Here is a 19,835-nt window from a genome sequence, read left to right as displayed (position 1 = left end):
ACACCTCACTTGTGATGCAGGTGGGTGGCCCGGCCCAGCTCAGGACCTTGCCAGAGAGAGCTACGTGGTCACCCTCAGGAGGACAAGAGCTACGCACATGTCCCCAAAGCCAGCACTGTTTTCATGATTTCTTTCTCAGAAGAACACAGGCCAATTTCAAATCAAGGTGAATATACTTCCCTTAGCAGTGCAGCTTTGGCCTGACTCCCTTTGGAAGGGTAGGTCTGCCGGCAGGAGCCCGGCTTGATCACAATAAACCTGCCCCAGCAGTAAAGGGCTCTCTTCTCTTCCCTGCAGGGATGTACCCGACTCGAATTATTTGCTTTTTATTCCAAGTCTGGGCCTATTGCAAGGTGGGCAGCCTCCAGTTCATCCAGCATACACTGAAATAGAATCCTCTGTGATATTTTGTCACTTGCTATTTTTACTTATTATAATGTGATTGTCTTTTTACATCATAATATTCACCTGATACATGATTTTTAACTGCAACCCAGTATTTTATCGTGTGAATTTGACATAATCCCACTTATCCCTGTTATAGAAAATATAGTACTAGCTGTGGTTGGTATTGTTTGCTGCTAATAAAGAAGGTTCAAGAAACACCAGTCCTCAGAGAAAAGATGGAGACATTTAGCTACATTAAAACAGAGAACTTTTTTTCTTTTAAAATATTTTTTTTCTTTTTTTTAAAGATTCTATTTTTTAATTATATATATATATATTTAAAGATCTTATTTATTTATTCATGAGAGGCGCAGAGAGAGAGGCAGAGACATAGCAGATGGAGAAGCAGGCTCCCCATGGGGAGCCTGATATGGGACTTGATCTCAGGAACCCATATCACAACCCAGTCCAAAAGCAGATGCTCCACCACTGAGCCACCCAGGCAGTGACCTTTATGAGAATAAACCACATACAGCTTCACATGACAAGACAGATGAATTTCAGTGTAACGGTCAGCTATTGACGCAATAATGCCGCATAACAAATACCCCAAGTCTCCCTTCAACGGTGAAAGCAATAGTCCTTCCTTCTCATGAATCTACAGTTTGGCTGGGGGTAGCTTGATCTCAGCTAATCTAGACTGAGCTTGGCTGGCAGCCCTGCCTCAGTCAAAGGTCTGTGGATTGACGAGTGCTACTCTGCTCCAAGATATCAAGACAGTGCTTGAATTTTTGACCTTGCACCACAACATGGCTAAGCCCAAAGTCTTGGGGCAGGAAAATAGTCTGCCCACAGTAAGGCCAGGGCAAAGGTGCTGACCTGGGAGGTGAGAAAGATTGGAGCCAGTCATTCAATTTTCTATACCTAGCAATATAATGTTGAGTGAAAAAACAAGTCAGAAGACTTTTGCTGTACTTTTAAATTAAAGTTTAAAAATAAGAAAGGCTAAGGGCACGTGGCAGGGTCAGTCAATAGAGTGATCAACTCTGTATCTAAGGGTTGTGAATTCAAGCCTCATGATGGGTATGGAGCCTACTTTAAAAAATAATAAATAATAAAAATAAACAAGGCTAAACAATGTATTTTGTAAGCATACATGAATATGTTTTTTTGCATACATGAATATGTAATAAAACAAAAATAAGCAAGAGAGTGGATAAAATTCAGGTGGCTTTTGCTGGATGGGATACAAGTTATTGGTGATATTCTAGTTATTGGGTCAGATGAAGGGCTCATGGGTGTTCATGATATCAATCAATCAATCAGTTAAATGAAGAAAAAGCAAAAGCCACGCATGATCCAGTGATGAGGGTGTCCCGTGAACAACGATCATGATCAATCCAGTTCTGTAAGCCTGAGGTCTGAGAAGTTCTGCTGGGCTATCTGCTGACTCACAGCCCCGGCTAGACCCGGACAATGTGGGTCTGGGTTGTTACCATCTCCCAAGTTTCAGCAATATCTCCTTCAGTGTTATCTGTTTCTCCCACAGAGTAGACCAGAACTGTATTCAGAACTCTAGGATAGCACCAACCCAGAAGAGAGTGGGGAAGAAGTCTTTCCTCTACTTCCTAGAGAACATCATCCTTCTGGGCTAGCAGTCCCGCAGGAGAGGTTAGGTGGGTGGCTGAACCTGTGCCCCCAGGACACGTATCATACTTGGTTGAGAGAAAGAGTTGAGACTATGCACCTTGGAGAAGGGTTGCCACGTGCAGCCATTGGGGTTGTTCACTGCTCACTGTAGATGTTACCATTTCCCTTGTAGTCTAGGTTCTAGGTGGTGGCAGTACACCTGGAGCTGCGCACGGTGTTCCTGCCTCGGTGACTGGCTCTGGATGTCTGAGATTAAAGACAAACCTGAAGGTCACTATGTACCATATCCAAGGAGCCTTGGCCTCCTGCAGCAGAGGCAGCATTCAGAATTGCTGGACACCTGGGATTCTAGATCAAAAGGATTGGTCAGATTGAGGCATGGAATCAGAGGCCAAGGAGGAAACCCAGGGCTTGGGAAAGACAGGAGAGAGACAAAAAGCCAAAGCCTGGCTGAAACAATGTGCTAATGAGCCACTCTGTGTTATGGGTGAAGATGAGGTGATCTTGGGGAATTTGAGCGATGTGGGAGGCCACGGAGCAGCTGCGCCTAGCAGGACTTGCCCCAGGTCTACCTGATGCTCAGCCTGTGGCTGTACTGCCAGTCCCCCTACAGATCAGCCCATAAGCCCGGGCACCAGGGAGGGATGTCTTCCGGGGAGGGCTCTGCTCTTCACTGTCCGCTCCACCGTGGGGGCCCCAGCCTGTGGGGTGGGGTGGGGGGCCCCGGCTCGGTGATTGAGGCCTGGCTGGAGCCATAGGTGGCCAGCTGGGGAAGGAAGCCCCATTTGCAGATTCATTTCTGGGTGAGGATAGGTGGGGACTTTAAAAAGCGGCCCCTCGCCCCCCACCCCCGGCTTCTGATTGACTCCACCCCGAGCCAGGCTGGGGTAGAAGCTGCTGGATGCTGGGCAACTTGGCTAATTGCTAAACTAGGGCAGCAGGGTGTGGCTGACATAATTATAGTTTGTTCTGTTACCGCTGGCCCGGCTCACAGGAGAGGGTGTGAGGAGGCTCCAAGCAGCAGAAAGCACATATTAGTACAGCAAATTGGGCCTGTTTGGCAGCCTCCGGGCCCCTGGGAGGGCCCCAAGCCCAAGCCCTGCCTGAGCTACCATCTGCCACTGGGACACCCTGCGTCTCAAGGGAGGGCCCATTCGCATCTCCTGGCTCTGCTCTAGGTAGCCCTTGGGGGATGGGGTGTGAGTCTCACAGTGGCACCTTGACCCAGCCCTTCCGTGCTCCGGGCCTCAGTTTCCTGAGCTGTCCAGTGGGATAAGGGGTGTCCGCCTCTTTGTGAACCAGGGGCCCCGGCCTCTCATCCCTGCTCTGGCCCCTGTCTAAACTCAGGCCTTCTGGCTGTGGAGAGAGAGTGACCACCTACCACACTTTCTGGCCCCAGGTGAGCTTTCTGGAAAGCCTCTCTGGGCTCACATACTTTCGGTAGGACAGAGTCCCCCCAGACTGTCTCTGGATGCTGACTCCTCTACCGACCAGGTCTGCGAGCTTAGGCCACTTTCTGAGCTCCCCCGAGCCCAGGCTGGCTGGGAGTGGCAGTTGCAGAATGCCTGCAAATACTTTGGTGCATTCCTTCAAGAGGCAGGGTCTAGACGGCCTCTCCTTGCCACCAGGCAGGCCTGGTGACCCGCTTTGACCAAGACAGTAGGATAGGAGTGTCACTCTGTGACTTCTGAGCTCAGGTCACAGGACGCCACAGGCTTCCACCTCATTTGCTGGGATAGCAGTGCTGGTGTCTTGAGCCACCACATAGAAGTCTGACAGCCGTGGCTTCAAGTCTTCTGGGCCCAGACGCCAAACATGTGAGTCGTCAAGCCTTGAATGGTTCTAGCACTAGCCGTCCAGCTGTCCCCAGCCTTGATGTCTTCCCAGCTGTGGGAACATTCTTTAGATGTTATGAAGCTGACATAAGCTACCCTCACTATGCCTTTCCTGGATTTCTGACTCATAGAACCGTGAATGCACCCCTGTAATTTGGGTGTGATTCTCCACATGGCAATAACTAATAACCCAAATGATTGGATTTAAGTGGGGGTAACCTAGGGAAAGTTGTTCCCAAGGGGCCAAGCTGGGAGACAGGTGGTGAGCCTAGCTACAAACACCAGGGGGAGGGAAGATGGCGACTGTAGAGTGCTGGTCCCAACCAGGTGGGTATACAGGCGATGGCCCAGCTGATAAACTGACAAAGCTGCCACAGTGATGCTCTCCACTAAAGCTGTTTCTCTCCAGTTGAGAGCCCCTCGCTCCTCAGCCACAATCCATGCATAGGTCTCTTATTGTTTGTGTAAGTCAGTGGAAGGTAGTACTGTCACCTCCCTGGATTGAGGATTTAGACCTCTATTCATGCAGCCCAAGGACAGGTTCACTTTTATAATCGCATGTCTGAGTTGAGCTGACTCTGAACTATAATCACTAGGTTGTTTCTGTGCTGCTGAATCCCTGCAATAACTCACAGCTGGTGCTGGGTCTCACCTGCCTTGTGGCTACTGTGGCTGGCAAGACATGTCACCCTCACTTTCTGGGGTGGGTAATGCTGCACCGAGAGCCCCATGCTCCCATTACTGGACATTTGAATTCTCTCAGTTGTAACCTGGTCAGCAGGCCAGCCCCGTCCACCTCTGCAGCCACGTGGGTCTGAGAAAGGAGAGGTGAGCACGTGGGAAGGACCTCCTGCAAGCCGGGGTCCGGAAGTCTGGGTTCTGATACTGACTTGTCACCACCCCCACCTCCCTCTGACATCCTCAGTAATGAAATCAGAGATTGGGCAGAGGAGCGGTTTCCTCCCCACCCCAGAGGCTCTCCAAATAAGCTCTAGGAGGCTAGGCCCCCAATACCGGGGAGTGCATGCTCCTTGAGGACGATGCTCCCCACTCAGAATCCAGAACAATAAACCCGGCATGGAGCCGAGGGATATCCAACATGCGCTACCGGCACAGTGGGCCGGAGCTCGCAAGGGGCAGGGGTGCGGGGGCTGGGGAGAGGGAGCACCACATGCCTTACTGGCCTGCCCAAGGCAGCATGGCTCCTTGGCCTTTCCCTCCCTACTTCCTAGTGACCAGGGCCAGAGCCTGGGTCAGGCCAGAGCAGCCCACCACCCTGTAGTTAATATTTCAGCCAGAACCCAGACTTAGAGCCAATTAGCTGTTTTCTCCCTCTTACCCCAAAGGAAATTGCCTTTTGCACTGTCAACTCCCTAATTACCAGACGGGAGGACCAAGGTTTTGAAGACAATTAGGGGGAGGGTCTGTCTTTTCCCAAACTCCCTCGTGTCCCCTCCTCCCCAGGCCCGCCCCTGTCTGGAGCCTTCCTCTAATTTGGAACCACTTAGAAAAGACAGAGAAGCCTTTAAAGCTAAGAAGAATGTCTCCCGGAATGCCTCCGCCTGTTTTATGGCTGTAGCTGGGCAGGCTGGCAAACTCACTCACTCTGCAGAAGCACGGATGATGCATCCTGTTCAAGGGGCCTGTGGCTATGGCATCCTGCTGTAAAAAGAGCTATGGGTTTGACTGGGTTTGACGGTTGAAGGGGGAGAAGGGGTCAGGAGTCACTCCCAAACCAGAAGAGGGAGCTTCCGAGCCAGGTTTGGGGACTCTTGGCCAGTCCCTGCCTGGGTCACCTCTGGAGGGTTCGGCTGCCGCCCCTGAGCTCCCCTGGCCCCTCTGCTCCCCAATCCTGCCTGACCCTGGCCCCTCACTTTATATGCCTTCATATCTGGGCAGCTCTGTGAGTGCTCTGGGATGTCCTACACATCCCCCTGCTCTTCCGCAGAGCAATGACAACTCCCATTTTTGTCCTCATTCTTCGAGTCACAGTCAGATGGACCCCAGCCCATAAAGCCTCCTCTGACAGGTCATGGTGCTCTGTCCCCTCACGCTTGAAACCATACCTGTTTTTTTCACGTCTGTGTCTGCAATGCTCAGCACTCAAAAGTACCCATAAATATTTGATGAATGAATGAATACACGCAGCATACATTGTCTGACTGTGTTACTAAAATGATTCAAACCCAGGAATTTGTCAAGGATGAGTTTTTAGTCTCCCAGAACACCCGGGTAGGGCCACAGCAGATAATCAATGAGCATTTGCCAATTCTGAGTTGCCTCTGCTTGGGGAAGTGGTAAGTTCCCCATCACAGATGATGTGCAAAGCAAGAGTCACTTGAGAGAGTCTGCAAAGGACACTCAGCATCTAGCAGGGCTCAGAGGGCCAGTGGATTCCACTGGATCTCTGAGATCACTCTAGCCAGAAAGTCTCTAACAATGGTTCCCCATGTGGAAGGTTATGTATGAGCAACTCCTGGAGGCCAGAATTACTGAGGCCTCTGTGCTCCTAGAGGCCAGGTGGCTGGAGGCCAAGGAGCAATGACAGTAAGGTCCTAGGCCAAGGGAAAGGCAGGTAGTCACAGATCTACAGAGCAGAGGTCAGAGAGAAGCAGTGATTGTAGTGGAGGAGGGAAGGGAAGGGAAACCAAGGAAAGCTTCCAGGAGGAAGTGAGAGATGATAGAAAAGAAAGTAGGAGGATGGAGGTGTGGTTGGGGTGAGGGAATACTCTCCATGGTCAAAGGCTTGGAGGAAGGAGATTTCGCAAATCATCGGGAAAATGGTGAAGGTCAAGAGGGTGGCCGGCCAGGAGGGAGGCCTGGGGGGCAGAGGACAGCCTGCTGACCATGAAGAATTAGAAGGGACAGTTAGGAGAGATGTAATAGGCGAGGTCACCTGGCCCACTTTGCTCCCTCGTGATGTGGGTGACAGCTGTCACTTCGCAGGGGACAGGCCATGTCGAAAGGCAGTTGATGCCTTTCAAGCTCCCTTCCAGGTCTGGTGACCCCTGGGACCTTGAGTTGCCCTCTGGAAAGTGGGGTGCTCTTCACAAGGGGCTAAGTACTCTTCTGACTTCCCCAGTCTGACCTGGAATTCCAGTTCTAAAGCTACTTACTCCCAGGAGGCCCCTGGCTGAAAGCACAGGCCCCTTGGGGACCACCCCATGGTCCATTGGGCCAAACAGTGTGGCCCGGACGGCAATGGCAACAGACTCGCCATCGCCGCCAGCTCACTGGCCAAGTGAGGGCCGACGACGTAGGCAGAGCTCACAGCTTCCTGGCTCGGGGCCCTGCAGGCCCACCCCCTCGCCACAGCCCTGCTCGCCCCAGGGACAAAAGTTCTCCCCCCATCTCTCCTGTCAGTTATCACAGTCCCGACCAGGTTTTTGATCAGGGCTCCCCACTTTTGTTACAGGGAGAAGGAGGCCGGGCAAGGAAAACATCAGGACATCAGGACTAGTTTGCTAAGCTTATGGAACCCCTGTTGTCACTGCCATCCCCTCTTGCATTTCCCTCCTCCTGACAGCTGGGTGGCTCACTCACGCGGGACTGGCCTGACCTCCGGAGCCCCTCCGTGGGTGAGAGTCCTGGGTGGTGATCCCCAGAGGCAGGAGCTTAGGAGGCCTCTGGCCAGCAGGAAGCAGGTGGTAAAGCCCCAGATGGCAAATCTCTCCCCACGCAGGGCCAGGCTCGCGGACTGGGCAACGAAGGGCAGCTCCCCATAGCTGGTGCGGGCAGCAGCCCCCTGCCCCTCCTTGTGGACCTGCCGCATTTACACAGCCCATCTCCTGCGTTCACCCCAGCCTGCTGGGCGCCTGTGGAGCATGTGGTTGGTCCCTGCCAGGGGTCAGGATGGCAGTCCTGGCCCCAGCTCAGTGTGGAAGTTTCCATCCTACGTCCCAGGGAGGTCAGGGAGGTGAGCATCGGGATGGGCAGAACTTTCCAGAACCACTGGAACCACTGCTTTCAGCCTTAGATGAGTGACTTCACCTGTGAGAGCCTCAGTTTTGTCACCTGGAAAATGGGGGTGAGGACGCATGTTTTAGAACATGCCCTGACCCTTTTATAAACGTGAGCTGCTGCTCTTATTGTCATCATCACGTTTCCTCCCCCAAGGCAGGGATCAGCCATCCTGGGGCCTGGAGGCCTGGAGACCAGCTCCAGGGACAGTTAAGCTGTGCAGTGCCTGGAGCCGGGTGGGCTCGCTGCCTGAGCCCAGCACTGCCGGCCCTGGCAGCAGATCAGAGGTGGTGGGTCCCACATGAGAGCCAACTTGGCTGGACGGATGGGGGCTGCTGGGCTACGCTGGACACATGGGGTCCTGCCAGGGACAGGTGCGGGCTTGGCTTGGCACATCTGCTGGAGAATTCTTGGGCTGGATCAGGCCTGGTGGGGATGGTCCACGTCTGGGGGTACGTGTGGCCAGCGTGGAATGGCGATCTCATTTTCCAATTCTCTCTCATTGGGGTCACCTTTTCTTTTGGCTCCACTTGGGGTTCCACTTTTCTTTTGGCTGTCTCTGCTTTTTCAGCTCCCCAGATGTTTTCAGTGGCCTGAGGGCTGGAGGGGGTAATGGTAGCACTGGTAACCAACCACTAGGCAGTAGTCGCACTGCTTGAGGGGCCTCTCCCTGAGCTGACTGGGGCTGATACGTGCTTGCCCCTTTGCACCGGAGAAGGATGGTGACCCACTCCAAGTCACACAGCCCAAGGGGTCGGGCCATGTTGCAGCCGTGAATTTTCCCAGCTGGTGAGGGCGGCCCTGCCTTGGAAGCATTGTTGACCTCAAATGGCCCAAGGCCAAGTCCTCCCAGCTGGTCCCAGGCCTCAACATACTGTGCGTTCTCAGCCCAGTGCCCCTTCCTGGGCCATGGTCTCTTGGGTGCAGAGATCCGCTTGGCCCAGAACAGGCGGAGATCCTGCGGTTTGGACAGTGCCTGGTCCCCACCCACTCCAAATGGCCCCTGACAGGTGCCTGGCAGGGAGGCCTCCATCCTGTCCTCTGTCACCTTCCAAACTATTGTCCGGACCTGGAGCACTATTTAAAGAGCCATCTTTGAGAACTGCCTGCCCTGCTGCATCGAGAGGGAGCACTTCAGACCATGGTAGGGGGAAGGCTGGGGCTGCCCTGCCTCCTGACCCTGACCTCATTCCTCGACTCTGACCTCATCCTGGGACCTTGACTTCATTTGTGATTCTGGCCTTCACCTCATGCCTGAACTTACCCTGACCTTGACCTTGCTCCTCTCACTGACATCCTTGACCTTGACCTTGTGTTGTCCCTGGTCCTGACCTTTTTCTTCACCCTTGATGTTATCCCTGCACCTGGCCTGCCCTGGACTGTCCTTAAAGGATGGCCAGTCTATCCATGTAGGTCCCAATTTGGGCCTCTGTCTCCTGGACTTGGTGGGGGGGCTGCCGAGGTGAAGTGGTGGTGGAGGGTGGGTAGGAACGAGGAAGAGGAGGCTAGAGGGAGGCAGGGTGGGCTAGGCTTGGAGGTTTCATGGCAGAGGCAGGACTGCTCCTGTTGAGAGGACATGGCTCCTGGGGGATCGGGGTTGATATTCTGGGATGGCCCTGGTCCTATGCAGACTGCCATGGGGCCTGCCCTGCTGCCCGCCCCTTGCCCCAGTCTCCAGCCCCTGGGGTGGCCCTGCAGGCTCTCAATGGCACGGCACTTCCAAGTCTCTGGCTCTCACACCTTCACTCTCCCTCCTGGCCTGAGAACTCTGACCTGGCTGTCAACCTCAGCTCAGAAGCCACCTCCTCTGAGAGGTCTGCTCTGAATACCCCAGCAGAAGAGGGGCCTCCCTGTGTTCTCAGTGTCTGTCACTCCCTCCATCACTCTCTACTGATCATCTGTCTCCCAGCTGGACAGGGAGGTGGGGGGTATCCTTGGGGACAAAGCAGGGCCTGATTTGGCACGAGGTCCCTGGGACCGGGCACAGGGCCTGGCTAGAGGTCAGCAGGCACCTAATAAATGTCCTGATGCTCTGTGGTGGGCATCATCTTGGTTTAATAAATGGGGACACGGAGGCTCCAGAGCAGGCAACTGATTTTCTCAACATCGCAGGGCTGTGAGCGGCAAAGAGAGGATTTGAACTCGGGTCTGGGGGATGTCCTTCCGCCGTGAGGTGTTCCTTTCGGAAGGGTCCCAGCTGGGAGAGCAGGAGGTTGGCTGGTCAGGGCCCTGAGGCTCAGGGTGCTCCTGGGGAGTCCGAGCGAACAATCCCGTCCTCTCCTGGGTGTCCTGGAGGAGGACCTGGCACACAGCGGGGTGACGTGCCACAAGAGGGACGTAATAGGCTGGCTGAGGCAGGATGGGGGACACCCAGGCCGAGGGCAGGTCCTAGGAGAGAGAGGGTAGACTAGCCCACAGGCGGAAGTGATTGTTTTTTATTAATCAGAGGGAAATGTGTATGTAATTATGTGAGATGAGCCCCGCAGGGAGGTTCCTTTCTTTATGATGTCTGAAGGGATTTATAAATATTACAGAGGTTTTACAGCATCATAACGTCCTGGCTGCCCTGCCAGCCCCCTTTCAAAGGATTAGTGGAGACAAAGCACCCAGTAAAAGCTAATTATAAGTCAGCCGGCGCTGCTGCTCCTGAGCCTGGGAGCCGGAGGGGAAGTGGGGGTGAGTGCAGGGCGGGGGGGGGGGGGGGGGGGGCGGGACAGGCGTGAGCTCGGGGAGGGGAGACCACACAGGGGCTTGGGGTGGGCAGGGGAAGCCCAGGTCCTGGGGGGGGGAGGACAGGGGCTTGGCACCACCCCTGCCTCCTCCTGCCCCGTGAAGCCCGGGCTGTCCTTCCCCTTGTGGCCAACTCCTGGTGAATACTGCTGTGGGTGAGGTCCCCTTGGTGGGGGGGGTCCTGGGGACCCAGAGCTTTCAGGGAATGCTCAGTGGCGGGCTCTCAGGCCCCTGATATCCTGACAGAGGCATGTGGAGGCAGGTCGGCTGGCCAGAGACCCTCCACGTGGATGGTCACCTGCTCTGCCTGCTGTAGAGATGGGTCCTGAGCTCTGGCTGTGCCCTGGGTGGGCGCAGAGGAGCCCCGAGGAGGGACCGACACAGGGAGATGTGGCCCGACACAGGGAGATGTGGTCCTCTCTAGTATACTGCTCGGGTTCCCCATACTGGGTCAGGAAGGTGGGGGGTCCCCAGCCTCCAGCCTCTGCTTACCCACAAGTCTCCCTGTCCGCCTGCTGCACCCTGCGGCCCGGGGCGGCCGTGTCGTTTGGGACCGTGGGTGGCACTCTGGGGGGTGAGGCGTGGGGGGCGGACAGGATGCATGGTGACCTCTGGAGGAAGGGCTCCTGCAGCACCCCACCTGGCACCTCACAGGCACCGCGGAGAGCCCGCAAGAGAGCAGAAGGCGGAGCCAGCTCTAACGTCTTCTCCATGTTTGATCAATCCCAGATCCAGGAGTTTAAAGAGGTTGGTTGGTCAGTGCGATGCATGGAAAAAGCACTTGGGAGGGGGGGCGGCAAGGCCCGGGTCACCCTCAGTCTGTGGGGGTGATGATGTCACTCCCCTTAGAGGCTGCCGGGGTGCACCTCCACGCCTAGGGGTGTGACTTGCTGTGTTTGGGCAAACCCCTGCCCCTCTCTGCCTAAGCCTTTGCTTGCTGCATGACCTCAGGCGAGTCCTTCTGCTCTCTGAGCCTCAGTTTCCCTTTCTGTGAAATGGGGTTGCTGCAGCATGAAGTGAGGGAGGGCCATAGCGCCCCAGGTGTGCAGGGGGAGCTGAGTGGGTTAGCCAACACTCTTGTGCTCGTGCCATGCTGAGCCAGGACGCCAGCCGGCCAGAGGGGTCTGTACTGAGGTTATCCAGACAGCAGTGTGCAAGACAACAGCCCCGGGTGTGTGTGGGGGGGGTCTGGGGAGGGGCTCAGGCTTGGACGAGTGGGTAGGTGGCTGCTCAGTACCCATGTCTCCACCAGGCCTTCACCATCATGGACCAGAACCGGGATGGCTTCATCGACAAGGAGGACCTGAGGGACACCTTTGCTGCCTTGGGTGGGTGACCAGTAGTTGGGGAAGCTCAGCGCTTGGGGCAGAACTGAGCCCAGGCCTTCTGGAAAGAGTGGGTGCCTGGGGACAGGCCAGGGCAGCAGTTGTAATGGGTGTGAGGGGCTTGGGTGCCATGGGGATACAGGGGAGGGGTGGCCGGTGCCTGGAAGGTCAGGGGAGGTTCCTGGGGGTTCGAGGCAGTCTGGGCCAGGGATGCAGGGCGGGCACCAGGTGCATGAATGGCCCATGCAAAGGCCTGGCCTAGGAGGCTGGGGTGGGGTAAGAGGGCAAGAGAGCAGGGGGAGATGCTCGGGGAGGAGGCTGGACATGTCCACAGGACTCAAGGCTACTGGGCTTCGGCTGCCAAGGGAGGCTTTTGCCCTTTCTAAGGGCCCACAGAGACGCCTTAAGGCATGAACGGGGTGGGGGTTCAGGTCGCAGGAAGGGGGCATAACCAAGTCATGTCTGAACTAAGCTTTGAGCTCCTGGAGGTACGGTTTTCCACTGGGACCATGAGGAACTCCCGAGTCCCCCCACCCGACCCCAGGTGACCTCCTCCTGGAGCATATGCGCTCTGAGCTCTGCACCTCTGTTTCGGCTACTTTGGGCCTGTTCCTTCATCTGTGAAATGGAGATAATCACCCACTTGCTCTCCTTTCCAGGGAGGCCCAGGAGGCAGCAGTGGGGGTGGTGAGGCTGGGGGCAGCCCCAGGCTAACTGTGGCTGAATGTGTCCCCCTTCTAAGGTCCCCCAGGAGGTGGGCAGGGCCTGAGGGCTGAGTCGGGGTGGGGGAAGTGGGAGAGTAGAGTTGGGAGACCCTGCAGGACGCTCCCTGGTTCTGAGCTCTGCTGTCCTGGGCTGCTGGCGGGCAGGATGCCCTCTGTTCCTCATGGTGATCCTGGGTGTCCCCCCTTCCTCCCCCAGGCCGCATCAATGTGAAAAATGAGGAGCTGGAGGCCATGGTGAAGGAGGCCCCCGGGCCCATCAACTTCACCGTCTTCCTGACCATGTTTGGGGAGAAACTGAAGGGTGAGTGGGGCTCCAGGTGGCCCTGGGGGGGGCATGGGCAGCCTGGCCCTGTGTGCAGACAGCTGGGGGCATGGTATAGCCCCGGATGCCCCCTGGGCCCCGCCCCAGTTTCTACCTCTATTCAGAGTAGGAGTGACTGTAATGATGCCTGCCTTGCGGGATGGGAGGGGACAGTTTGTGTGAAAACCCTCCGCCCAACATCAGGACGGAGCCCCAGCCCCACTTCCCTATCCCCGGGCTCATCTTACCTGCTCTGCCTCATGGCCAACGGGAGGAAGGATACTGGGAAGGGGGTTCTGGAAGCTACCGTGACTGACCCCAGTACCAGGAGGGTCATTCACACAGCTTCCAGGGAATGGATCTAGAGGCTCAGAGGTCACCATCCCTGTGCCAGGTGCCCCAGCATCAAAGTGGCTGGGATAGAACCCCAACCATGACTCCTCGCTCTAACCATTGCCCCTCCTGAGATGCAGCCTCAGGCCTAGGGTGTGGGGTCAGGGCAGTGGTCAGGACAATCCCGGCCCCTTTCTCTCTGGGCCCCAGGGAGCTACCCTTTGCTCCTTAGCAGCATTTTCCTGGGCTCAAGGCTTCCTGGGCCGTGACTCCCTGGGAGGTGAGACTCCTCCCCACACACATCACCCCCCACACTCGGGCTGCCCTTGCTTGGTGGCCGCCCACTGATCCCCAGGGTGACCTTGGGCCAGGCTTTGCACCACAGTTTTCTGTCTGTATAATGGGAATTGTATTGGTTTCCTGAGGCTGCTCAAAGAACCACAAATTTGACAGCTCAAAAAAGCCGCAATGTTCTCTCTCATTTCTGGCATCTAGAAGTCTGAAATCTGGACAAGAGTTTCCATCAGGGGCTCAAGGGGAGAGCCCCACTTATTTACCTCTTCTGGCTCCTGGTAGCTGCCTCCTCCCATCCCTATCTCTGTGGTCACACGGCCCCCTATTCTTCTGCCTGGCCATCTCCCCGTCCCTCACTCTTAGAAAGACAATTGTCACTGGATTTAGGGCCCATTGGGATAATGCAGAATGGTCCCCCCATCTCAACATCATTTCCTTACATCTGCAAAGACCCTTTTTCCAAGTAAGGTGACATTTCCAGGTTCTGGAGATAAGGACACAGGCATATGTTCTGGGGGTCACCCTCAACCCACGACAGGGGTGACCCTAGCAACGTCACGGATGATGTTTGGCAGCAAATCATAATAATCTCATGGGTTGTGGCCTGCTGGAAAGTACGACAGCCTCCACACACACTGTCCTGGCTGTTCCTGGAGCTAGAAAGCCAACCTGTGACCTAATGGCCCCACCCTCCATGGAAACTGAGGGCCAGACATGGAGTGAGTGGGGAGCTGGAGCTGGCCCTCCTCTGGGAAGCTGTTAGGGGTTATTCCCGGGACTGTGACCATCTCCTTGAAGAGCTCAGAACCCCCTGGGGCTGGGGTAGGGGTATACTTGCAGGAAAGACATACATGACTCTAGCCAATGATTCTATGCAGGCGGCAGAGGCCCGAAGCTCATGTTGGTGACGGCTGAGCTAAGAGCTATGACCCAAGGCCAGGTGGGGCCAAGAGACTGCAGCTTTTTTCTCATCTTTGCAGGGGTACCAGGCTCCATCTGAGCTTGTCATATGAACTTGGCTGAGCCTGCACACTTGGCCGCAGTGAGGACAGGAGAGGGGTCAGGGGGCTGGGGCAGGCACCCTCTCATCCCTCTCACTGGGATGAGGACACTTGGCCATATGATTCCCAATGGCCACTCTGCAGCCCATTCATTTGTTGTGGTTTGCAGTCCACAGAGCAGAGATCTTCTGTGGCAGGAGAGAGGGGAGGGTCGGGCCAGGGTCATTGCCCAGGAGGTCACTGCTCTGGCCACTGGGCCTGAGCCCGGGACCACTGGTCCTTAGGAAGGTGGGCTGGAGCCAGCTTGCCCCAGCAGGGAGGACTCTCTCAAACCCTGGGAGGTCAAGACTTCCCACCAGCTCCCCACCATAATCCCTTGGGCACCCCCTCTCTGCTTCTGAGACCAGAATCTGGAGTGCCTGGGGCTCTGCCCCAGAGGAACCCTGGGCTGAGGCTCTGGACTGGGTAATCCCCCCAGGTCCCTACTGCCCTCCTTGGAGGAAGCCCACAGCTGTGGCCAGCACTGTGCCAGGCTCGGTCATTCAGGGACGCCGAGTGATTCAGATAGCATCCTGCCCGGTATGTGTCCCCAGTCTGACAGATGGGAACACAGAGCAGCAGGACAAGCAGGGGGCTCTGGAGTCCAGAGACTCAGTTTCAGACCTTCCCTCCCCTTATCAGCGGGGACCTCAGGCAAGGTCCTCTGTCTTGGTTTCTTCTTTGACAAACTGAGGACATCAGTACCCACCACATGGGGTGTCCTGGGGCTTCCAGGAACTAAAATGGCACACAGCACTCAGAGGGGTTTGTAACCATCACTGATCAACATTTGACCAGATCTTTATCACTAGCGACCCATTTTGTGAACTGATCCTGGGAGGTGGGCAACAAACACCACCTTTGCCTCCACGTCCCTGGTGACATAGCTGAGCCTTGAGAAAGGACAAGGACATGCCTGGTCTGCAGTGAATAGAGGGGCAGTGTGACAGAGGGAAAAAAGCACCAGGTCTCCTGTCATTCATAGCTATGAGGCCTCAGTTGAGACCCTGCCTCTCTCTGGGCCTCAGTTTCCCCAGCTGTACAACCAGGGGGTTCCCATTGTGGTAATAGACAACTCCTTCTAAGGACATCTTCCCCCCCAAGCCCACACAGTGGAGGTGACAAAACAGAACTTCTCTGGCTGTGCCCCCGCAGCCCACCACCCTCCACCCACCCCTACCTCTGGCCTGGACCATCTTGCAGACCTACCAGTGCCCCTGCCCAAGCCCAGCCTTCAAGCCCCAAGTACAGCACTGTCTTTCCAACCTGTGCATGTCGTGGGTAGCAAGAGAGGCCCAGAGGTGACCCCACCCCAACCCCCACCCTCACTAATCATGACCTCTGAGCTTCAAGTTTCTCCATTTATAAGATCAGGTCCATTGGTAGGAGAGTTAAGCATGCAGTGCCGCCTCAGTCCAGGCCTGATCCTGGAGACCTGGGATCGAGTCCCATGTCAGGCTCCCTGCATGGAGCCTGCTCCTCCCTCTGCCTCTCTCTCTCTCTTCCCCCCGCCCCCCGATTAATAAATAAATAGAATCTATTTTTTAAAAAAAGGTGGGGTCAGTTGGGGTCTCCCTGTACAGCTGTGCAGGCTGCTCATAACTAAATGTAATGCCCTCGGTTGTTACTCCTACTCCTTGTTTCTCAAAAATCTCCCTTCTCTTGCTCCCACTGTGGAGTGGACACTGGGGACGAAGCCCCCCCACCGCCCCCCCAGCCCAGCTCCTGCCCAGCCCCAGCCTGTACTCCTCACCCTGGCTCTCTCCCTGCCTTGTGTGTGCTGCTTCTAGGTACAGACCCTGAGGAGACCATTCTCCACGCCTTCAAAGTCTTTGACACCGAAGGAAAAGGTTTCGTCAAGGCTGATTTGTAAGTCCACTCTGCCCTTCCTTTTTTTTTTTTAAGATTTTATTTATTTATTCATGTGAGACAGAGAGAGGCAGAGACATAGGCAGAGGGAGACATAGGCTCCCTCCCTGCCAGGAGCCTGATGTGGGACTCGTTCCCCGGACCCCAGAATCACCACCTGAGCCAAAGGCAGATGCTCTACTGCTGAGCCACCCAGGTGTCCCCACTCTGCCCTTCCTTTTGGCTTTCCTTCCCCAGATGCTCAGGTGATAAGCGAGCTGGGGTGAGGACGGGGTGGGCTGTGCCCCACTCTCCTCCGGCACCCAATGCTTAGCCAGCTCGGGCAGTGTCTGGCCAGGAACCAGGAGGGCACTGCCCTGCCCAGCTCAGTCATCGCTCGGTGTCTCTTCCCCTTTCTGGGACTCAGTGTCCCCGTTTTTACACGGAAGTGTATATGGAGTGTGGGGTCACCAGGGGCAGATTTCCCAGTGGTGAGGTGGAGTGCGGGTGGAAGTGGGCCTTCAAGGGCAACAACGTGCTGCCTAGGCTGGGGCAGGGAATGTTCTAGATGCAGGAACACAGCAGTGAAGGGACAGGGCATGGGGTCTGTGGGGTTGGTGAGAGGGTGGCCGGAGGCTATGGGGGATGACAGGTAGGGGGAGAGCAGGGAAGGAAAGGTGGGCAGGGTCTAAGTGGGGTAGCTCCTGCATGCAACAGGCCCTGGATGCTGTGTCTGCCCTGGGGACCACTGGGCTGGCATTGTGGAGGTGGGGGCACTCATCCTGCTGTGCCTCAGCCCAGTGAGAGTGCCGAGCAGAGCCAAGGGCGGTGGGCAGGGCCAGCCTGCCAAGAGGCTAGGACACCAAACTCCCTGGGCAGTCGTTCCAGAGCTTCTGAGGTCTCGTTGGGCCTGTGGGTGGCCTGGGGCAGGTAAGATTTCCTCCCCAGGCACAGGCTTCCTGACTATTATGATGCTTGAGGCCTTGGCTTTTTTTTTTTTTTTTTAAGATTTTATTTATTCATGAGAGACACACAGAGAGAGATACAGAGACACAGGCAGAGGAGAAGCAGGCTTCACGCAGGGAGGCTGATGGGGGACTCGATCCCTGGATCTGGCATCACACCCTGAGCTGAAGGCAGACGCTCAACCGCTGAGCCACACAGGCGTCCCTTTTCTTTTCTTTTTTTTTTTTTAAGATTTTATTTATTTATTCACGAGAGACACACAGAGAGAGGCAGAGACATAGGCAGAAGCAGGCTCCCTGTGGGAAGCCTGATGTGGTACTCGATCCCAGGACCACAATCTGAGCCAAAGGCAGATGCTTAACCACTGAGCCACCCAGGTGCCCCAAGGCTTTGAGACTAGATTTGCTGCCCGCTGGAATCATCACATAATGGGGGTGTTGGGGGACAGGAGAGGGCAGGGGCTGGGCAGAGGGGAAACAGAGAAGGTCCATCTTGTCTCTCACACCTTCTCACCACCCCCACCCCTCCAAAGTTGTGAGTCACATGCTCCCCAGGGTAGGCGAGGGGTTGTTCAGGGTTCCTGCAGGCTGGGGCCCTCTCCTTCACCCCTCCCTCGGTCTGTGCTTCCCAACACTCCTCTTGGGGGCCCCCAGGAGGCAATGAGGGCAACCCCCGGAGTGGCCTGGACCAACCCCTCTACTGGGACTCACCTTTACTCCCACCAGTGCAAGGCCAGGCCTGTCTCAGGGACCCAGTTTGGGAACTGAAGCCCCCCCCACCCCCACCCGGGGATACGGGACCTGGAAGCTGTGGCGACCTGCCAGGCAGGCCACAGAGAGGCTCTGGCTGAAATGGAGTCTGAGAACAGTCCCCAGCTTGGAGAGTTGGAAACTGTGACTGTCCCACAGTAACATAAATAATGGAAAATGTGCGTTGGTCCTTAGCGGGCTCGCCACTGCCGGCGCCACAGGACACTCGGTGCTCAGGGCCCGGCTCAGGCCTCTGGTCCTTCCCTGCCTGCTGTACCCCCTGAGAGGCCTAGGGGCCCTCCGAGCTCCTGGGGCAGGAGTTCTTTGGGGCTTCACCTCTCGCCGCCCCTCCAGGCCCAGGCAGCTCTGACCTCTGCAGGCAGCTGTTCCCCTGGACATCCCAGGGACACGGGCCCCACCATCACTGCAAATCCTGATGTTTCTCGAACCTCAGTTTTTCCCTGTGAAAGGGGGCTCATAGCACTTGCTTCCCACGGCTATGAGGAGCAAAGGAGACCCAGGCAGGACCTTCCCATGCCTTGGCGGAGCGCAAGCACCTTGTACTCTCGAAGGCACAATGCAGATGTCAGCTCAAGCCACCCACTGACCTTGTGGTGCATCTAGAACCGAGGCCGAGAGGCTCCACTCAGGAACCTGGAGGTTGATTATTAGCACACAGTGGGCCATCAGAGTGGGCCCTAAGGTCATGGCAGGGTCCCAAGTTTCACTTCATTTGGTCCCCCACCTTGGAGGAGAGTCTGGGTTACAAAGGAGGAAACTGAGTCTCAGTGATTGAGGAGTCCATCTGAGGCCACACAGACACCTGGCTGGTGTCCTCCTGGCATACAACGCCTCCCCGCCGCCTGTCATCTCTCACAACCCCCCCTCCCCACTGGGGATCTGCATGTGCACACCCCAGGGTGGTGCTTCCCCTGAACCTGACCCTTCCTCTCCCCTGAGCAGCATCAAAGAGAAGCTCATGACCCAGGCAGACCGGTTCAGTGAGGAGGAGGTGAGTGCGGGCTTTCCAGGGCACTGCCTAGAATCTTCTGGGGGAGGTCCTGCCCAGCCCAGCCCCAGCCCCGTGAGATCGCTCTTCTTTAGACGCTGACTCCTTGGAGGGGGACAAGGAGGAGTGGGGGTGGCTGCGGGACCCTGGCCTCTGGGCCCTCAATCCCTGGCTCTGTCTGCAGAGAGGGGACCAATGTTCTGCCTGTCGCCCCCGGGTGACGTCCCGGCTCTGGCCCCCACTCCACCCATGTCCAAGCTGACACCCTGCTCCTTCTCCAGGTCAAGCAGATGTTTGCGGCTTTCCCGCCAGATGTGTGTGGTAACCTGGACTACCAGAACCTGTGCTACGTCATCACACACGGTGAGGAGAAGGACTAGGAGGCCAGGGATCCCCGCCCCCACCATTCAGAGGCAGCAAACACCGGTGGTGTTTTGGGGTGACCACCGGGGAGCCCCTACAGCCCACGTGTGCAAAGAAGAGGCTCCCCTGGCCCCATGGCTCGGGGGCAAAGGGAGAATAAATAACACTAACGAGGCCTGAGTTGTCGTGATTAATGCTCCTGTTGGTGAGAAAGCGAAACATTCCTGTGTTGGTGGTTTTTCCAAAACTTTTTACTTCCCCCGGCTTTGCTCAACTGTTCCTGATGAGCTGGTGTTTAGAACTAATTGACAGTTTTAATG

General features: G+C 56.1%; 1 protein-coding gene across 4 annotated transcripts; it reads left to right on the top strand.

The window, feature by feature from the left end:
- Nucleotides 1-34: 34 nt before the first annotated feature.
- Nucleotides 35-19,683, top strand: MYL10 (myosin light chain 10). 4 transcript variants are annotated; one of them, XM_077904959.1, is made up of 8 exons: nt 35-166; nt 7,288-7,450; nt 11,217-11,309; nt 11,815-11,890; nt 12,809-12,913; nt 16,371-16,449; nt 19,107-19,155; nt 19,434-19,683. In XM_077904959.1, the coding sequence occupies exons 3-8, from the start codon at nt 11,274-11,276 to the stop codon at nt 19,530-19,532; spliced, it is 444 nt and encodes a 147-aa protein (XP_077761085.1). In that variant the 5' UTR covers nt 35-166; nt 7,288-7,450; nt 11,217-11,273; the 3' UTR covers nt 19,533-19,683. The 4 variants fall into 4 exon arrangements, with proteins under 4 accessions (XP_077761085.1, XP_077761083.1, XP_077761084.1 ...); XM_077904956.1 differs by lacking the exon at nt 35-166 and adding an exon at nt 8,843-8,976 and having other exon boundaries at nt 7,317-7,450; XM_077904957.1 differs by lacking the exon at nt 7,288-7,450 and having other exon boundaries at nt 61-166.
- Nucleotides 19,684-19,835: the final 152 nt, after the last annotated feature.

This window comes from Canis aureus, chromosome 8 (genome assembly GCF_053574225.1).
Source record: "Canis aureus isolate CA01 chromosome 8, VMU_Caureus_v.1.0, whole genome shotgun sequence".
Classification (NCBI taxonomy): Eukaryota; Metazoa; Chordata; class Mammalia; order Carnivora; family Canidae; genus Canis; species Canis aureus.
Note: the sequence above shows the minus strand (reverse complement) of the source record. Positions and strands in the feature narration are given on the sequence as shown.

Coding starts and splice junctions, on each gene's coding strand:
- MYL10 (XM_077904956.1), top strand. Junction 16,450..19,106: donor GGTTTCGTCAAGGCTGATTT/GTAAGTCCACTC, acceptor TCCCCTGAGCAG/CATCAAAGAGAAGCTCATGA. Junction 19,156..19,433: donor ACCGGTTCAGTGAGGAGGAG/GTGAGTGCGGGC, acceptor CTCCTTCTCCAG/GTCAAGCAGATGTTTGCGGC.